The 20,421-nt window shown below is 38.3% G+C and overlaps 1 protein-coding gene across 3 annotated transcripts in view; it reads left to right on the forward strand.

Annotated features, from left to right (window-relative positions):
• pcdh11 (protocadherin 11) overlaps nt 1-20,421 on the forward strand; it is a 181,463-nt gene that overhangs the window by 65,191 nt on the left and 95,851 nt on the right. For all 3 annotated transcript variants that reach the window (XM_082177251.1, XM_082177253.1, XM_082177252.1), the window contains exon 4: nt 14,120-14,179. In XM_082177251.1, the coding sequence (XP_082033377.1) occupies nt 14,120-14,179 (60 nt within the window). The remainder of the gene's footprint in view (nt 1-14,119; nt 14,180-20,421) is intronic.

Consider the following 20,421-nt stretch of genomic DNA (forward strand, 5'->3'; position numbering starts at 1 on the left):
AGCCATTTAGTTTTGTGCAGACAAAAAGAAAATGAGAAAGAAATGAGTGGCAGGAGAGATACAATATGTTGCAAGACATTGTGGGTTATTCAATGTAATTCCTGTAGACATGGAGCATTTCAAATCATACATAAAAAATGCCCCTATTATGCTATTTTAAAGGTTCCTAATTTTGTTTTGGAGGTCTCCTACAATAGGTTTATATACATCCATGTAAAAAAATAAACAAAAATAAAACAGTGTCTGCTGAAACCAGTTTGTTCGAAGATTCAGTCTCTCTAAACCCCTCACCTTCGAGAGCCTATTCTAGCCTAGTCCGTTGTGATTGGTGCACTGCTTACAGTAGACGCCTATTACCATATCCGAATTTCAGCTCGGCTTCCTCAGTGCTTGATACACAGTGATACGAACAGGAACGATGGCATCCGTTTTTCCGAATCAATTCCGGCGTGAGTCCTCATCTTTTGGCCCTGTTTCCACCTGGTATTAAGATGCGTTTTGGTCGATCGGATCACAGGTGAACAAATGAAACACATATCCACAACCACATGCGTTTCCACTACGAAATGCGTTTTCGATTACCTCTGCAAGTGGTCAAAAGTGGACAAGCTCAAAACGTGTATTTAGCGTCGTCCACTTGTGAACCGATCGACCAAAACACATCTTAATACCAGGTGGAAACAGGGCCTTTGAAGTGCATCCAAAGTGGATTTGCAGCACTGAAAATAGCATCTTCTTGACATGTTGACAATACTGGATATTAACCAACTCTTCCAGGCCCCAGCTACAACTACAATGTAAAGGGTGGGCCAAAGTAGATGTTATTTGCAAGCAGCCAATGAAGATCATGGGCATTATGCAAATGTGTAACATTGTTATGTAGGTATGTCACAGAGTGAGACTGGAATTGCTGACAACTCGTTTCAGCAGTTCAGAATCAATCCTTTCTTTTAAAAGACTATAACTTTATTTGTCGTGCACTTTGATCTTTTAGATTTTGGCAGACCTTTTATATTCACAAACAGATATATAACACATTGCATGAAAGGCAATATTCGAAAAAGCATAATAGGGGCACTTTAATCAAAAAGCATTGAATTCCTGTCATATCGTCTGAAATATGAACATGCTCTTCAAAAATTCATGCATTTTAGGTTAAAATATCCAGTATTAGAAATAATCAGGTATGCACTGCATTGAAATATTAAGGTCTTTTATAATCGTCCCTGCATTGGTTCAAAAATAGTCTGAGGTCTTAATGATTGGGATTCGTGTTTCTCAACATAAAGATCACTATTTCACATCTACACCAACATTTGGACTGACTGCTATGTAATTGAGTTAACAGGCTGCAATTTGCATATGAGGTTACCAATTTCACTTCAAGTTTTTACTTCTCTTTTGTCCCACAATTGAATCTTTCCGACATCCAGTGCCCTAATCTGGCAGATGTGGTGTTAAATGTCACAGAATTACTGTATTTAGACACAATACATCAGCCTGCCAAAATGTTCTCATACAGTTGCATCTTTATATGATACAGCGCTTTTTAGCAGATAAAGAAAGGGAATGAGAGCATGCACGGATTCACAAGAAGGAGAAAAAAAACAAAGAATTATAGTGTCATCAAGGATCAGTTTGCTTTTAAAATCCGATGTTATTTGTCCTGACATACATACGGCCGCAGTGTTTTTCCTTCTCAATCTTATAAGCCAGGCCGAGTTGCTCCACTGACTGTGGCTTAAGCAACAGATGACTCAATCGAACAATATGCTTATAAACCACTTAGCCTTGAAAACAAAACGAAAAAAAGAAAGAAACCAAAAGCCTCTAAGTGTTGAAGTGCTCACAGTAAGCTTTTTATGAAGCAAAACATAAATCCATCATGACTTGCTTTAAAGTCGAAGTTATTAAGGCTGCACGCTAAAGCTGGGTCAATCACGGCACGTTGTGAGTTTCTGTGCCACGTTTTATCCCAGAATCAAAATATTTGTAAAAGACGCAGACAAAAGAAAAGTATTGTTTGTTTCATGAATCTCCAAAGGGTATGAATTATTCAGTGTGACCAAATACCAGTTAACATTTTCAGAAATGAGACACTAAATCACTGCAGAGACTCCACAGCCATTCAGAGAAAGCTGTATCTTGTCACACACATTCTAGTGGATGAGCTCTTTACTGGAGCAAAGGAGAAGTTGGGCAAAGCTGGTTCTTCTGCTCCTCTGCCTCAGAGACGAGGATCAGCAGGCAGAATCCTTTATTTGTCCTAGAGTTGAGTCTGTGGAACACTTGGCCTCGTCCCTCGGTGCTTCCAGGATCAGAGCGGTGCGTGGCCATGGTCTCACTGCTGGCAACACACAAAGCCAGCTTGGAATGACAAATTGGTCTGAGACACCACCAGGCACATGCCAAGAAACACTCGCAGAACACACCGCACCAAATTGGCAATCTGAACTAAGTTTAGACAAGCTGAACACACAAGCGCAAATCAAATATCTGCAGGGTTTGTATGTGCACATGACTCTGTTCAGGATGTTTGTGCATAATTATGATGCGCTTTGTTTTTACTATGTGCGATTTTACATGAAGCACACATTCATAATGCTTTTATTTTGGATAGGAAGCAGTCTCTAAGGAGTCTGAGGGAGGTGGCCCATTTATTCTCTCTTTTGTTTTTATTCATGATATGGAAAAGCATTTCGGATTCACTGAGTTTTGGTTTCAAAAATAAGATAGTATTTGTTTTCTGATTAACATAATAAAATCTACCTCAGTACCAATAATAAAAAAAAATTATAAAAAAAAAATAGAGGTTAAGGTTATATATTAACTTGGTTGCTGTTAACATTTCTGTTATTCTTTTTCCACACTCTTAAGAAAAATGGTAGCAGAACCCCTTTTTGGTGCTAAATAGAACCCTTTGGAAGTGCTATATAAGGCTGTGTTCACACTGCAGGGCTTAATGCTCAATTCCGATTTTTTGAAAAAATTCAATTTTTTTCCAATTAAATGCGACCTTTTGTGATCTCCTGTGTGAACGTGAAATGACCCAGAAGTGACCCGCATGCGCAGAAGAGTACTCAACGGTCAACGACATTCTTGTTGTTTGCGGAAGTAGCTAAACATGGATGTCAACAGTGGAGCTCGTTTAGCGATATTAAAGTTATTTTCCTCATTTTCCCAACGGAGCCAGCACAATTACAATATTCTCGTTTTAAGAAGAACATTAAAAAGAAGGAGAGCAAGGTTTTTGGCCATGGCGTTTTGTGGAGCAGTGGTAGCAAGGTCGGTACAGAGAAACGTGTGGGTGCGGACTCGGAGTCGCAGCCAGGAGTGGTGGGATACTGATGTGAGTTGTTGTTTATCTTCTCATTCCCGCCTACTTCAACGCAGAATTATGACGTTTGTCGCGTATCAATGACGTGCGGGTCGGATACATGCGACCTGGCCGTTCAGACTGAAGACGCATTTCAAAAGATCGGATACGTATCGGATTTGGACCACATACCCAAGTGGCCTGGGTCGCATTTATAAAGATCGGATCTGTGTCGTTCAGACTGTCATGAAAAGATCAGATACAGGTCACATAGGGGCAAAAAAAAATCGGAATTGGGTCGTTTCAGCCTGCAGTGTGAACGTAGCCTAAGTCAGAATATATATAGGCTATATATTCCCTTGAAACAAAACCTGCAAAAGCGGACTATCGTTTACCAGCGATGCAGAAGGTTTTTTTTAAGTTCAACATCTGCATTTGTGGCTTATGAAGGACTTGCAAACACTAGCAGAAAAACACTAAAATGATTATGTCATTGTTTTGGGGGGGATATGTACCTTGGACTACAGTAGGTATTCAACCAGAATGCCGATTACCACCTTGCTAGCTGCCGCGGCAAAGCCACCACGGCAAAAATAAACCAGTACCATTTCAACGTCATTCGCGAAATGACCGCCAGGTGGCGCTAAGGGACATTTTGCAAAACAGTTGCAATTACGGCATTTTGAAACGTAAGTGGGGCTAATGTCAATTAACAGTAAGGAAGAAATACTACAACTATGGTCATTTCCAAATAAGCCTACAACAAACATGAAAAATCAATCATGTGCAGTACATTTCAAATCATCACTATATCATAGCAGTTTTATAATAAGTGATTTAAAAAAAAAAGGTAATTTAATGAATTTTTCAAGAAGTGCTGTGTCAAGTGTTTCAGAGATGGTTGTTGTTAAAATAACTATTATTAATAATTAATACACTTTATATTTGTTAACTTGTAAAGTAGTTTCTGTTTCTGTTGTGATATACCTGTTTACAAATTGTATGAATGCATACTCTCAATTCATTAGTTGATTCATTAAAGGGTTAGTTCACCCAAAAATGAAAATTCTGTCATTAATTGCTCATTCATGTCATTTCAAACCGTAAGACTTAGAGCTTTCTGTCCCTTTTCTGTCCCATTGACAGCCTACGCAACTACCACTTTCAAGCACCAGAAAGGTAGTAAAGAGATAATTTACGTAATCCATGTGACTCCAGTGGTTTACCCTCAATTTTATGAAGCATTGCGAGTGCTTTGTTTGCGAAAAAAATATAATTTACTATTTTATTTACAAAATATTCATCTCCAACGTGCATCACACATCAACGTCTGCTCTCGCATCAACAAAACACGCATGCGTCGTGGTGCTCTCATGAACGGTCGTTGGAGAATCATATTTTGTAATTCAAGTGTAAATTATGCTTTTTTTTCGCAAATATAGCACTTGCATAGCTTCATAAAATTGAGGTTAAACCGCTTGAATCACATGGATTACTTGAATGATGCCTTTTCTACCTTTTCTTCAGATTTCGTTAAAAAGATCTTCATTTGTCTTCCAAAGATGAACGAACGTTTTACGGGTTTGGAACGACATGAGGGTTGTTAAATGGATAGTTCCCCCAAAAAATTGTATTCTGTCATAATTTACTCACCTTGTTCCAAACCTGCATGAGTTTCTTTATTCTGCTGAACACAAAAGAAGATATTTTAAAGAATGTTGGTCACCAGACAGTTGGCTGTAGCAATTGACTTCCATTGTAAGACAAATGGCTATCGTCAACTGTCTGGTGACCAACATTCTTCAAAATATCTTCTTTTGTGTTCAGCAGAATAAAGAAACTCATACAGGTTTGGAACAACTTGAGGGTGAGTAAATGATGACAGAATTGTCATTTTTGTGTGAAATATCCCTTTAATTATAAAAAAAAGGACAATGGTCCTTTTTAACATTAATTGGTGTGCATTTTATTTATTAAAATGAGAATAAGACAAATCCTGACACCATGACATTGTAAAAGCACCTTTGATGCAGCATTTCATTTACACACAGAAACAAAACCTACCTAAAACTTTAACACCGAACCTCACAGACAGAGTATTTCCTTCAGGCAATGCAAATGTAGTTAAAATATGTGGATGTTGTTGTGCTGGTGTGTTCTACTTGATATATTCCAGTGTACACATTTTCCTCCCTTCCAATACTAAAGCTAATTTACAAACCACACAAATCCAAATATAGGCCAGAAACAACAGACATGACTCTTTTTTTCCTACCAATATCTGACTTTAGAAATTTAGACTGGATATGAATGACAGGACTTATTTCAGTATATGGCAGGTGGGTACTTCGACTGCCTGGTAGGGTTTTTTTTATTTATTTTGCCATTAAAATGATATTTGGTCTCTCTTTGATGGTTTGTGCCTGAAACCACGCTTTATCATGATTTCAGGTGGACCACTCAAATTGAAAGCATCCGTCCCTTGAAGCAGCATCAAATAATTGTTTTGAGTCGTAGTGGATTTTATCCAGAATACGACTTACTTGTTGAAAATGATCCTGGAGAACAATAAAATGCATTTATTTATTTATTTTCTCCTCTGGATACGTCTGCAAAAATGTATGACAGTCTAGTCCGTGGTTATTGAATTCAGGCCCCATATCAGTCACAAACCCAAATTCCCCTTATTTCTTTTGGGGGACTGGAAGCCCCCAATATGATAAATGTACAGTACGGTCCTTTGATTATATGGCCGAGGCAGCCGCTAAATTATACTGCTCAGTTTGAGGGCTCCAAGTTGCCTAAGGCTTTTAAATTGCTAATGATCAACTGTGAAGAAGCACTTTGATAGCAGTGCCGGGGGACTTTAAAGCAGATCTACTGTTGTGTGCGAAGCACCCGCTTCACACTGAAAACCCTGTACCATTACTCTTTCAGAAATAGGGGATGTCGAAAATGGAAACAGGGAGAAAAATCCAAAGAAAAAAAGAAGAATAAGAGGCCCAACCCACTCCAAAGGCAGACATGCTGCATGCATAAGTATTACAGCATTAAGGAAGACACATCTGACAACTGCAGCGGGTACTAACTTAGTAGTGTGACTGTTCCATTGTAAACTTGGCCTGTTACACTCTTTATTTTGCACAGCTGTCATCACGTTCTCACATTATGTGGTGCCACAGCTGCTAAGATCTAGGGACAGAAGCTTTGCAAGATCAAAAACATGGAAGTCACGTGATCAAAAGCATCTGATTATCCATGAACTACAGACATTTTTTAATCCCTTGGAGAGAAATATGGGTGTTGTTGTTGCTTCCTCGTGTTTTTCGTTCTTATTCTTTGGTTTGCTTTTTCATATTACAACCTCAACTAAAAAACGTGTCATAAACAGAGACAACAAAATCAAGAGGATGCGAGGGGTGTGCAACTTATTTAATGCTCAGTACTCTTGAGTGTCAGCCAGGAAGTAACAAGTACAAAGTCTCCCAGTGTGTGAGGAGAATGTTACTGGGCCAGAGCATCCTCACTGTGTCAGCCTGCCAGAAAAGCCCTGCTCCTTATTTTGCCTTGGGTGAATAGTGCTCTTGTTTGTGAGTTTAAATGGGAGTCGTCTGAGATCGCGGTGAGTCTTCTCCACCTGGTGCGTAGCGGAGAAGACAAGTTAATGTGACGACGTCAGACCTTCTCTTTAAGATTGCTTTTAGGGTGAAAAGTACTTCGGCGCTCGCTCCTGCCAATTCTCAGCCTGAGGCTTTTTATCTCACCAGGGCTGGCTGAGAGAGCGCAACAGAATTATTTGCGGGTTATTTTAGGAGCTGTGTTGCCAGCACCATCAATATCAAACAGAAAACATCACTGCATCGGCAACGACTGATTGGGTCATTTGTTGTTGGCGTTGCATATAGCCTACACTACACCTGTGAAAAGTTTGAATTTTTTTTAATGTTTTTGAAGACTGCATTTATTTGATTAAAATTCTGGTTTAATATATTTATATAATGCCAAAGCTGATTTTTCAGTGTCACATGATCCTTCAAAAATCATTTCCATATGCTGAATTGGTGCTTATTAATAATAAAATAAAAAATCATGATTCATGAATCTAATTATTTTACATAATTATTTGATGTACTGTGTAGAAAATTCAAAAGAACAGCATTCATTTGAGTATTTTGTAACATTATAAATGTATTTACCGTTGATCATTAATGCATCCTTTATGAACGTTATTGTTAACGTTATGATGATCATTAATGCATTCTTTATGAACAAAAGTATGATTATTATTATTATTATTATTTATATCTTAATACCTTTCTTAAGCACCAACTCGCATTTTAGAATAATTTCTGATTTCTAAAGACAGGAGTAATGATGCTGAAAATCAGCTTTACCATCACAGGAATAAATTACACTTCAGAGTGTATTCAAATAAAAAACATTTAAAGGTACAATATGTTCAAAATTAACTATATTTAAATAATGAGTCAATACATCATCAATTCTTCTTCCAAAACATGTTTTTGTCTTACACTGATTCACTTTGGTGATTATAAATGTTTATATTTTAGACTTGACATGATGGTTTTCACGGGAAATTGCATACTGTACATACGTCACTCGTCCATGCATGTCTTGTCATATCCGTAAATAGAGAAAAGTTTAATAACCCATTAAAAAAAAAACAGAGGAGAGTCTGCTGGCATTAAGACAATCCGCAATTCTCGTTATAAAACTAGAATCAACATTGGCTTGGCTTTTCGGAGATGGCGAGAACTGAGGGATTTTACATTTTGTAAAAGCGACAACAGGTGTGTAAAGTATATTATAGAACAGATAAATTTCCATATGCAACTTGCTAACAGAGTTCATTTTAAAGTGTTCTTTATTGTGAAGGATCTTCTCATTATGCTTGTTGTAGCGCTGTGCTGGAACTTATTTTGAAGTAAATACCATGTCGATTAGTAGGTGTAGCTATAGTAACATTTTCAGCTAGTCAGCTTGAGATCCTTTCCCTCTAAACTGATTATATATCTTAAGCCTAGTAGTTAATGTTTTATGAGCAGGAAAACCATATTCATTCGCACAGTCACGCAGAGCCGAAGCACAAACAAAATGTTATTCCGCAAAATGCATGCAGTTTTGTTTTTGTTAGAGGGCCACAAGTTAATAAAGTGTACATTTCAATTGTAATAATATTTCACTATATTACAGTTTACTGTGTTTTGATAAAAAAGAAAAGAAAAGAAATGCAGCCATGGTGAGCATAAATAATGAGTCAACTTTGTTCAACAAAATTAAAAGCATCTTATTTATTCCAAACTTTTGACCGGTACTGTACATCTGTCATTTTCTTTAGGTGTCATAATAAATGCACGCACGAGCACGACCAGATTAGATTAGCTGTGATGAAATATTCATGGTTGTATTTAAACCCATGCAAAGCAGTAGTAAATGAACATGTTTGCTATGAACTGCTTTGTTTTGCTCAGCTTGAGAATGAAATGTGATTTTTAATGCAGCTAATCCTTTTAAAACACATAGCAGGCTCATTATGGCCTAAGGATACAGTAGTGTCTGTGTGAGAGAGCGTTTTGTGTGGCTGTGCTTCTTGAACTAGCTGTGTGTATGTGACAAAATTTGCTTTATCTTTGTTGGCAACCGTAAATAAAAAAATATATCATTCCAAATTAGATCTCGACTATTACGTGGCCCACAGCGCTTATGAGCGAAACAGGTTTTAGCTTTTTTATATTGATAAACACAGTCATGCATACCTGGGTCATTTTATGAAAAAAGTGCCTTTACCATACTATTTTGAAATGGTGATTTTTTTAAAGTAATTGTTTTTTGAGACTTTTTTTATAGAAAACGAATGAGTTTTTATGTTCTAATAAACTGCATTGTTCCGTTTCAAACTATATTAAACTATTTTTATAGAAAATGTCATTATATAAAGTAATGGTTGGCAGTTTATAGACTAATTTAAAGGTTGTGAAACTACCTTTCACAGAAAGGTAAAGGCTTACTTTTCAGAAAGCAAATTTAATGCAGATATTTCAGCAATTAGCATGGTAACAAGGCTTACATTTTAAGACCATTGAAAAAATATATATATTTTACATACCATCATCATAATACATTATTGAAACATAAAAAAAAATAAAAAAAAAAAAAAAAAATAGAAAATCACCAATGCTCCATTTATTTGATCAAAAACACAGTAAAAACACTAATATTGTGAAATATTATTACAATTTAAAGTCCGCGTGAACCGGAAGTTGCAAACGACTTTTCTCCAGTGCTGTGACGTATTTCCCAGTGAAACGGAATATTGAACAGAGGGCAGGGTTTTACTCTAGCGCTCCTCCTCTCCATCTCTCGCTCATTACAGACTAACGATTTGAGGGGAGTGGTTAAGCGTTTCCCAAACCAAGCCGTCAAACCTACGTCATCAGAGAAGGGACGCCATTCCAGACCGGAAGTAACTTTTCAGACTTTGATTAAAGATTACGACGGCAAAAAAAAATGTCTTTGTTTTAACTTGCACAGATTAATTGTTCACCACAAGACTAGTAATATGCGCTAACAAAGTAAATAGGGTCAATTTTGATTTCAGTTGGACTTTAAAATTGTTGCTTTGCTGGATGGCAAAGCTGACTTTTCAGCATCATTACTCCAGTCTTCAGTGTCATATGATCCTTCTGAAATCATTCTAATATGATGATTTGATGCACAAGATTTTGCCTTTCTTCTTTTCTCAATGAATAGAACATCATCTATTTGAAATAGGAATATTGTTGTCACATAAATGTTACTGTCACTTTTGTCCTCGCTGAATAATAATAATAATAAAAAAACAAATCTTATTGACCCCAAACTTTTGAAAGGTAGTGTATTATTTTCATTTGCTCATACAGCAAGGCAGATTAAGAGTTGAAATAACAATTATTCATTGTTAAAAAATGGATCTCTATAAATGGGACACACGAAGCACCCAGTTTGTAGAACGATCCACCTGCTGTGCTTATTGTCGTCACAGCATTCAGAGGACCTTGTTTTCCATACGCAGACTGATGCAGCTGTAGTGCCAAACTCAGAATCAGTTCACCTGTGCCTCTAACTCATTACAAAGTTCTAATTGAGACTTCTTCCAGCTCTCAAGACCAGTCTAAAAGAAGGGGCTTCACACTGCTTAGCAAATGAGCACACCAGGAGCAAGAAGACTTGGTGTCTTGATGCACTTGTGGGAGGCTGTCGTTTCAAAGAGCACCCCTTTAAAGCGATGGCACATTGAACATCAGTCAGCCTCAACACTGCTGGCAAGGAGATTACGGCTCTTTGCAGCCTACCGCTTGCTCTCTTTCCCCCTCCACTAGCATTTGGAGAGGAAAACGTTCAGCAGAGTGAAGTGAAGGAATCACTTCCATGGCTTGTTTTGGGGAGGAACAGCAGAGAGGTTTAATATTAGCAATTTGACTTCTCGATAAAAACTAATTTGTCTCTGTACTGTGAAGCAGAGATGTAACACGTAATGAGAAGAGATAATAAATTTGCCTTCAATCTGGCATTTTTCATCATGTTTATTTGACTGCACTTCACAACCTTGACAAAATCACATTTTGCTTTCACAAGTTTACTGGCGCTGCATGAATTATGGAGAGAGCTGAGAAGGAAGGAAGATACCAATAAAGATTTTTTTTTTGTAAGAAAGCAACCATTTGAAAACCATTCCCTCCATCCGCACTTATTTTACAGAGTTATCCGCTCTCCACTCTCCAAAATAACAGCAGAGCACTGACGCCATCAGCTTGTTCCAGTGCAGTTATGTTGCATTTGCATAGCCTAGGCTTTCAGTGCAACATATAATTTCGCCGCAAATTACAGAAAGGCCATTCAATCGAACACACTGGGTCAACTCTGCCTCATAATGGTGCCTGTGTACCTGCAAATGAATAAAGCCCCAGTGGCATGTGTGTCTGTCGTCTATGTCAGATTTTAATGGGATCATATATTATTTAAACATGCAGGACAAGTTAATACACTCCGCGTAGCATACCTGTCATATTAAATAATTAACCGTGGCTGAGCAAAACATTAAACAGGAAATAAAGCATTAACACCAATGCAATTTTTCCAAAGAGATTCCTTTCTCTTCTCTTCAACATGTTTTCAATTCATAACTGTTGCCTTTATTTAAACAACATCATGCCAGCAAAACGTGTTGTTCTGGATATCAGCACGACTGTGATTTGGCTGTCGGCACAAAGGCAGAGGTTAATTGACATCCAGTTCTACAGCATGGTTTGAGATAGCTTTTTATACAAAAGTTCTGTTGAACGATACGCGACTTCCATTTCAGACACAATTGACACGTTATTTATATATTTTTTTCTCAACCAATGAAAAAGAAGCCAAGCAATGCACAGAAAAACAGATTGGAACACATATTGCTCTAATCTGCATTTTACAATTACCATAATACAATGAGCAAGTCTGCCACAAAACAGATTCTCTGACTTTAAAAACGAATCTTGATGTTGGCCTTTTAACTGTTTGTATAACTCTGCTTGTCTGTGTTTACACATTCCAAACTGTCAGTATGTGTCATACTGTCATTGAATCATTAATTCAACTGATTTGTTCAATCAAACAACTGTTGGTCTTTACGACTGAGTCATCAATCCATTCTCTCAACCTATTCATTCAGCTACACTGATTCATTCTGGAATGAGTCATTGAATAATTCACTCAACTTGTTCAACTGTTCTGATGGGGCTTGTTTAGACACTGGGTTAGGCTCCAACATCCCAGCGACAATCGGTTTGGAAATGTATGGATCGATTTGTTCAAATGCACTGATTCATTCAGGAGAGAGTCATTGAATAATTCACCCGATTCAGTTCACTGATTAATTCAGGAACTATTAAACACCACTAATGTGTGTTGCCCAGAGATGTGCCGTTTCTGCTTTGTTGTGCTTGAAACTATTTGCTTGTGGAGCAAAGAAGTAACCGGCAATGTGTCTAAAGTTACCGTCTTTCGGATGAGACGTAAAACCGAGGTCCTGACTCTCTGTGGTCATTAAAAATCCCATGGCATTTCTCGTAAAGAGTAGGGGTGTAACCCCGGTGTCCTGGCCACATTCCACCCATTGGCCCTTACCAATCATGGCCTCCTAATAATCCCCTTACATTGAATTGGCTCTATCACTCTCTCTCCTCTCTCCACCTATAGCTGGTGTGTGGTGAGCGCACTGGCGCCGTTGTACTGTGGCTGCCGTCGCATCATCCAAGTGGATGCTGCACACTGGTGGTGGTTGAGGAGAGATCCCCTCATATGATTGTAAAGCGCTTTGGGTGTACAGTAGTACATATGAAAGCACTATATAAATGCCTCATTCATTCATTCATTCATTCATAAAGTCTAAAGTGTCTAAATGTGTTTTACTCAGTATTAACATATTGTTTACTTTATTTATAGTAAAATGTTGTATAAAGTATCACACTCACAATCAGAATAACACTGTTGTTCGTGTTTCATGTGCTGCAATTGAGTTCAAATTGTACTGTTCTTAACAGAGCTTAATAGATGTTTTGACTGACCAAAGTAGAGCAGACACGGGTCAATGCGAGTGATGCTGACAGCGCCTCTACTGAATAAACATGTTGTGTCCTCTGATTTGCCCTTGCAACCAGGAGAATGTGTTCTTTATTAGTCCTCCCCTACTTGAGTTCCTGTGCCAGCTCTGCTCAAATTACAGTATCATGTATTGTTTAAAACTAGCTCATTAAAGGAAAAACTGTCTCCAGGATTGTATGAGGCAAGTTGAAGAGGAGAAGAATGATTCCTTAATTGGTCAACTGCGCAAAAAAAATGTAAAATTTTATAACCTATGTCTCTTTAGATTTTCATCTTTGCAAGAGTGGCACAAAACTCCTTTCTATTATTTCAGACGCCTAGGGCTGACCATGCAGTGTTTGTCTTTTACCCGACAGTGTGTGTGCAGTGAGGTTACCATACAGCCGATGCTGACTTCTCTAAGTGCTGATGAAATATAGATGTTGAAGTCTGGACCGCTCAATGTTTCATCTCTCTTGGCGATACCATAAGGAAGCCATTAATAGTGTCAGAGAGCATTAGTTCTACAAAAAGAAGATAACAGGGTGTAAGAGAATGACTGGCAGCACCTGCTTGGAATCAACTAGGCGTCCCTCAAGTATTAGGGAAAAAAGTTTGTCCCCCGCTGTGCTGGCTCGACCGCTTCGTTTTCCTCATATGTATGCGAGGTCACTTGAAGATGGTCATTTCCCCCTACACTGCCTTTGTCAGTGTGCAGAGGCCCTGCATCATGCATAATCGCAAACAGCAGGACCATCTGTTGTTGCCTTGTTGACTTACCTACGTGCAACCTTTTTAGTGTTGGTTTTCATGTATCAGTCTGATGTAGCACCATATTTACAATATGCTAATTGGTTAACGAAATCCTGTTTGAGAACCTTTGCATATGTTATGAAGCCTGTGCTATGTGCTTGTGTTTTCGGTATTTGGAGCGCAGGAATAGGCATGCATTGAGAAGTTTTGCTGTAGCTATTTGTTGGCTGTATATTCCACCAGCGAAGATTGATAACCTTAACCTTTATTCACTCAATTGGCTTTTCCATTTCTTCAGAATAAGTGTACGTAATAGGTCACTTTGTTCTGCCTTATTACGAAACATGCAATTTATAGGAACTGTGCTTGAATGCAACAGTTTTATTCTTACTAAAACAACTAACACAGAGTGATTTGTTTCTCTTCTAGAACCAGAGCCAGACCCCAGATAAAACATTCTCTGTTGTCCCAGTCACGTGCCCTCACAAGGTAAGTCACTGTCTTGCTAATGGTTCTGTTTATTAGAGGCATTGTATTTTCACTATGTGATAAAGCTGTTGCAGCATGCTGCATCTCCGTAAAGCATTGGTTCTCAACTGTTCGAATACACACGCAGAAGGGAAAAAACAATGTGGAAATGTTTCTTTTGTTTGACATCAAAGGCTGTGTTTTGTTGTCAATTTCAATTGAGCATCCCTCTAACTCTAACAGCAGAGCATGTGCTAATGTCATGGGTTTAACTACTACTCTGTATAAATAAATTACAAATTGGTGATGATTTTATTTGGATATTTATTTAGAGATTTCCTTTAGAAATACAATTAACAGTATTATTACATTACCAGTGTCTTGAAAGATCAACATTAACTAAGATGATGGCAAAGTAAATAAATATCCAATAATTATCCAATATCTATTGGATCTATCAAATATTCACTGACACAGATTCGATATGATATCAAAGTTTTGTGCATCCATAAAACATATTAAATTCGGATTCAGCAGATGTTGATGTTTTCAATGACAGTTTTCTTTACTTTTATGTGATTTTGCTACTGTGTTGGGTCCTCGCTTGGTTTGTGTACTAAAGCAAAACCTGTTGAGAACTGTTGATATACATATATACGCTTTTTTTATTTTTTTATCTGGGAGATTATCTTTTTATTTATTTTGCTTGGATACGTTGAAATAGAACAACATTTCTTTTTCTCCACATCGCCGTGTACCAGAGCAAGGAGGCATGACAGCAGATATTTCCTTTTTATTGTGTCTTATCTCCTGTTGGAAACAAGGCCCTGAATTAAACCGTAATATTGCAACAAGATGTCGAATTATCTGTGATTTCATGCTTTTAGGTTCAGGATTTACCAAAACAGTGACAAGAATCAGTCGTATTCTTGGTGTAGAGGAACAAAAAGAAAGTATATTTTCCTGCTTGAAAGCTGGCTGCCTCTGCTTTTGAGCAGTTCTTTCACGCGTCCTATGTGAGAAACGCAATAATGTGTTATATTGCCAAACCTCGCACTATTGTCAGTCCACTAACCTCAAATGTGCCAAAGTGCTCATTTCCTCTTCTGGTTGACTTGGCAGGTCAAGAGGAAAGACCTCGCAAAAAAAGTCAGTCAAAGGCAGACATGGGCACATCTGACAGCCTGTCAACAAGTGGTCCAATTCGACAACCCCTAATATACCAACTGCCATCAAAAGTGACTTGAGGCTGCAAGGGAAAGCTGCAAAATATTTATACAAATCTCCCCAGTGCTCATTGTGAGATGTATGAAAAGGCAATCAGCTTTGTCCTCAACCTCTCGGCACACAACAGGGCTCTTAATTGCTGACCCGTCCTTCACACGAGCCTGCGCGCTTCACCCCTGTCGAGATCACCTCTAATAACACGTTCTATACAGTGCTGATGCGCTCGAACTCACCTGCTCGACACCCAGGCTGCAGCGTTTTGTCCTTGAAATATGGAGAGCGTTGCAATTCCCATGTTGCTGTCAGCTCTCCTTGAAACAGCTGATCTGGATGGAGGTAATGAAGGGATGCCACCGATTTGTGATGCCGTTAACGTTTCCCCGCGACCAGCAGAACATAATCTCTGTCTCGTCGCTTCCCATTAGCGCCTGTGATCTGCACAAACCAATATGCAAAGAAAGCAATGGAGCAGTGGAGTAATTTGGCGTGTCACTCAGCTCCGAATGAAAGTATAATGGCTAAACGGTTAGATATGATTTCTATAATAGGAATGTCGTACTGTGTGGTGCTAAGACCATTCCTATTTTCTTTGCTAGTATTGTATGCATTCACAATGAAAGGGAGCTAATGAACAGAGAGCTTTTAAAAGCTCCGTGATTAAATGGAAAGGGGAGCGGAAGAGAAGGATGGCGGGAGAACGAGAGAGCGAAGCCGAGGGGGGTGGAGAGAACACTAAGTATACATAATTGCTGCTTGACACATTGGCCAAATTCTGCTGTGCCAGTATTGGAGTGAAGATGATTAACGGCTGTCCGTGTGGGTGGGCAACTTGGTCACCCAGGGCTTCTAGTTTCCATAGCAATTGTACTCCAAAGGCCATACATTACATTGTGAGAGTCCCTGAGGCCTGAGCATTGTTAAATTCCCCAATAATATCTTACATTATGCGTTTGTCCTCTCAGCAGTAATTCATTCCAGCCACTGCGATTCACAATAGGTCAGTAGTGAAAGTGGAGAGAGTCCCAATTTCAAACCTCAAATCAGAACGTGAAGGAAGGCTCACCTCAACGCTTAACGTTGATGAAGTGGCCCCGGCTTGAGGAAAGTGATCATTTGTCTGACATTACAGTCGGCACGTCTGCTCTGACGATTCAATGGACAACCAGGCTGATATTCTGCAGGTATTTAAACACCATTCATCTAGGCTTTGATTTAACCCTAGCAGGCGTCGCAGAGCCTCCCCGTTGAGCCGCCAAAGCAGATGCCAGATGGAGTTCAGAATTTGACCCTTCCTTCCCTGCGCGTAATGCATGCAGAACCCTGGCACGAGCTGCCTGATCTGGGCATGGTGTGACCAATGTACCCCTCCATGCAAACACAGACACATATTCCATCAGCGGGAGGGAGGGGTGTTGTTGCTCTCTCCCTGTCAACGCTCTGAAATTGGACCTTGTGACCGCGCACTCCTCCACATCCTACTCAAAATGGTGTTTTGAACTTGGGGAAACCGGTGGTGAATAAGCACATCTTAAAAATGATTCATACCAGATAATAAATGGAAATCCCTCCAGCCATGCAACAACAGGCTAGTCATGCAGCAATTAAGCTTCGTAGCATGCAAAACTCAAGGCAGTGTGCTCTGCATTCATACGCTATTCAGGAGGGAGTAGGCGTGATGCTGGAAGACAAGCAGCAAAATGCCCGAACCCATACCGCCGTCTCAGTGTGGTGCCTGAGGATGCTTTGGCATACATCTTCAGACAAACATGTAGTAGAGCTGGAAAAACTCACAATCGGAAAGGTCAGTTGTGACCTCTGGGTGCAGGGCTATGCTGAGCCTGTCACTAGCAAGCACAGCATGTTCATGTCAAAAAGAAAAAAAAGGTACACCGGCCGCCTTACTCTCTGAGTCTGCCATGCAGCAGGTTGAGTGTGCATGCATGTGTTCTAAGGATATTTATAGCTGTTTTGATTCATCAGTAGGGTTGGGAAACGAAAACAGGTTCTTATTCTAATTTTTTCCCCCAGTTTATAAAATACCTAGACAAAATGACGTTTGATTCTGTTTACAGTTTTCACATATTCTTTTATTTTGATTTTTGTTTTGTTTTGTCAGAAGTATTTTATAAAATAAATGAAGTGCACTAGCCTAAAAAGTTTGGGGTCAGTAAGATAAAAAAAAAAGAAAAGAAATGTATACTTTTATTCAGCAAGGATGTATTCAATTATTTAAAAGTGACACTTAAAAAAACATTTATAATGTTACAAAATATATATATTTACAGGGATGAATAACAGTTATGAATAACAACTGGTGCGCATGCATGGTAAAAAATAAATGATGCACAGCAGAAAACGTGGAGGGACGTTGAATACCAACATTTTTGGGGACAGGGACACGTTTACTTACTGGTTTAGGATTTTTTTCTCTGGTAAGATAGCAATCATGATGATTAGTGTTGATCAGTGATACTTATTAGTGATAAGTATTCTCTTGGTTATATCATAAGTGAACAATTGAGAAAGAAAAAACGGACGTGTGTCCGTATATTCGGTCCGTGCATTCGGTCGTAAAGTGACAGCAGCCTAATATTCCTGCTGTTGTCTGTCATTACTGTTAATACAATAAAATAAAATTAAAACATCATCATCATCTACCATATTCGAGAGAAAAGAAGATAGTGAGTACGATAGCTTGTAGGATAAGTGTGCCGCATAAAGTGTGAGAACCAAGCAGGATCTCCAGGTGCTCCCTTGAGAACCCGACCAAAAAAGTTATATGCACCCCTGTCTATTTAAAATAAATGCTGTTTTTTTCTGTGCATTAAATAATCCTGAAAAAAAGTATCATGGTTTTCACAAAAAAAAAAAAAAAAATGCAGCACAAATGTTTTTAACATTGATGATAAACCTTTTTCGAGCACCAAATCAACATATTAGACTGATTTATGAAGGATCATGTGAAAATTTGTTAATGGAATCAGAACCGGCACTGTTCAATTATTGACCATTTCCATCTCTAATCATCAGATGATCTGTTTGCCTTTCAATGACTAGCTCGGGTGACATCTCTACTATTTTTTGTTCCAGAGAAGTGTTTGTGGTCCCCCATTTGGTTTATTTCGGTCGTGCTCTTGTCTGTAATTACAGAAGCAGTGTTAATGTGGTGTCTCTTTAATTGGCAGACATGTTGGTTTTTTACAGCCGTATTAAAGCGGGGTCTGCGCACAGGGTACCGCGTTTATAGACTTGCACCTCACAAGGTCCTCTGGCTGTGGTTGACCCCACTAATGAAGAGATGAAAGAAATCCTAACCTCTGGAATTACAGCTGTAAACCCACTCGGATTAGATGATTTATGGCGTTAGAACAAGATTAATTTGTCTCATTTTTCATACACATTTCAATATTAATCAGTCATACTTAAAATAAGACAGGAACTAATTTTTCCCCCCCTTGTCACCACAAAGTGCTTGCCTTTTTATAAAACTATGGCACGTTTCCTGCTCTTTCAGTTAAACCAATCAGGGATTTCGCCACATGCTGTCTAATCAATTAAGTCAAATGTGTGCACAGCCCTTTGATATAGAATCATTTGTCAAATCAGTGCAGGTGTCAGAGTGCAGTTACCCAGGAGTCTGTGGCGCTTGACTCCCGTCCACCTGGAAATCTGCTCAGCGTTCGGATTCAGGCATTCCTGGTGTCCTCCATCCTGTTAATGGGGTGTCACTGTGCGCGCTAGATTTAGTTCAGCTAGGGTCCAAAGGCTTTTTCCATGCATTAGCCTCTTGACTACATAGCTTAACCTCTTAATTTTTTGAAAGCTCTGCCTAGAGAAAGCTCGATATTATATAACAGAATGGCAGCCATTAGGATTCAAATGATTTGCTTTTTGCTGTTGCTTGGTTATTGCATTTAACGTTACACGATACAACAACCACATTCAGCGTGACATAGAAGCATCAAGCATAATCTGGTTTTCTGCCATTATTGTGTAATTTGTGATAGGAAGTGAAAGAATCCAGAGTTCTTCAGGTAGAGGTAATCTGCTGATCGTGCTGTATGGAGAGGCAGCTTGGCACTGAGGGGTCATTTAGTTCATATATTGCGCTTTTTAATAATTCTCTCATGTTTCTTGGATCTTATGGCTCTCAGAGGACCTCCTGGAGAAAACTTCAAACTTCACCTAATTTCCTTCTGTAGCAGGCAAGATGCAAAAGGATTCTTATTTTTGTGAGATGGATTTACTGGAAGCATTCAAATAGAAATGTTTTGTTTAATTATAACATTGATTAATATTTATGATTTTGCAGTTGCACTGTTCAAATCAGTCTCTATCCACACAGGGGTGTTGAGTAATTATTTTATACTGAAAATATTTTGGGAATTTATATTTCAATTGAAGTATTGTACTTTTAACTGTGTGCTTTTACTCAATTAATAAATTTTCCTCAAATCTACAAAATTTTACTAAGTACAAATTAATTATTATTATTTTTTTCATATTATAAGAATGTTAATATGTCCATATATTCCAGTCTGATCTCCTTAGTATTCATGAGAGTATGTGTGTATTGTTTACACATTTTTGTACACTTGGATAAATGCTGTCTGAAACATACGTATAGTCATATTGGCAACAGCTAACATAGCACAGATTTAGAAGCATAAACATATTATAAATACTTTGTATGTATATTATTTGGATATTAAAATCATTTGTGTAGTTTTATTTTACTGTGATATACTGTACTTTACATATTTTAGAGCTCCTAACCTCACCTTTACCTTAAAGCTGCCAATTTATTCAACAATACATAATAAGATAAATGTACAGTGACAATAATTTATTATATTGTATAATTTGTATAATTGTATAGATATTTCTATAATATATTTATTTGTAGATATAAGTGATCAAACCACATTTACATATGGATACATATTACTAATGAGATTACATTGTTGTCTCTCACTTTAATCCTTGTGTTGTGTTCGGGTCATTTTGACCCGGAGAGGATTTTCTTTTTCCCCGAA

Source organism: Leuciscus leuciscus (assembly GCF_965113295.1).
Source record: "Leuciscus leuciscus genome assembly, chromosome: 8".
NCBI lineage: Eukaryota > Metazoa > Chordata > Actinopteri > Cypriniformes > Leuciscidae > Leuciscus > Leuciscus leuciscus.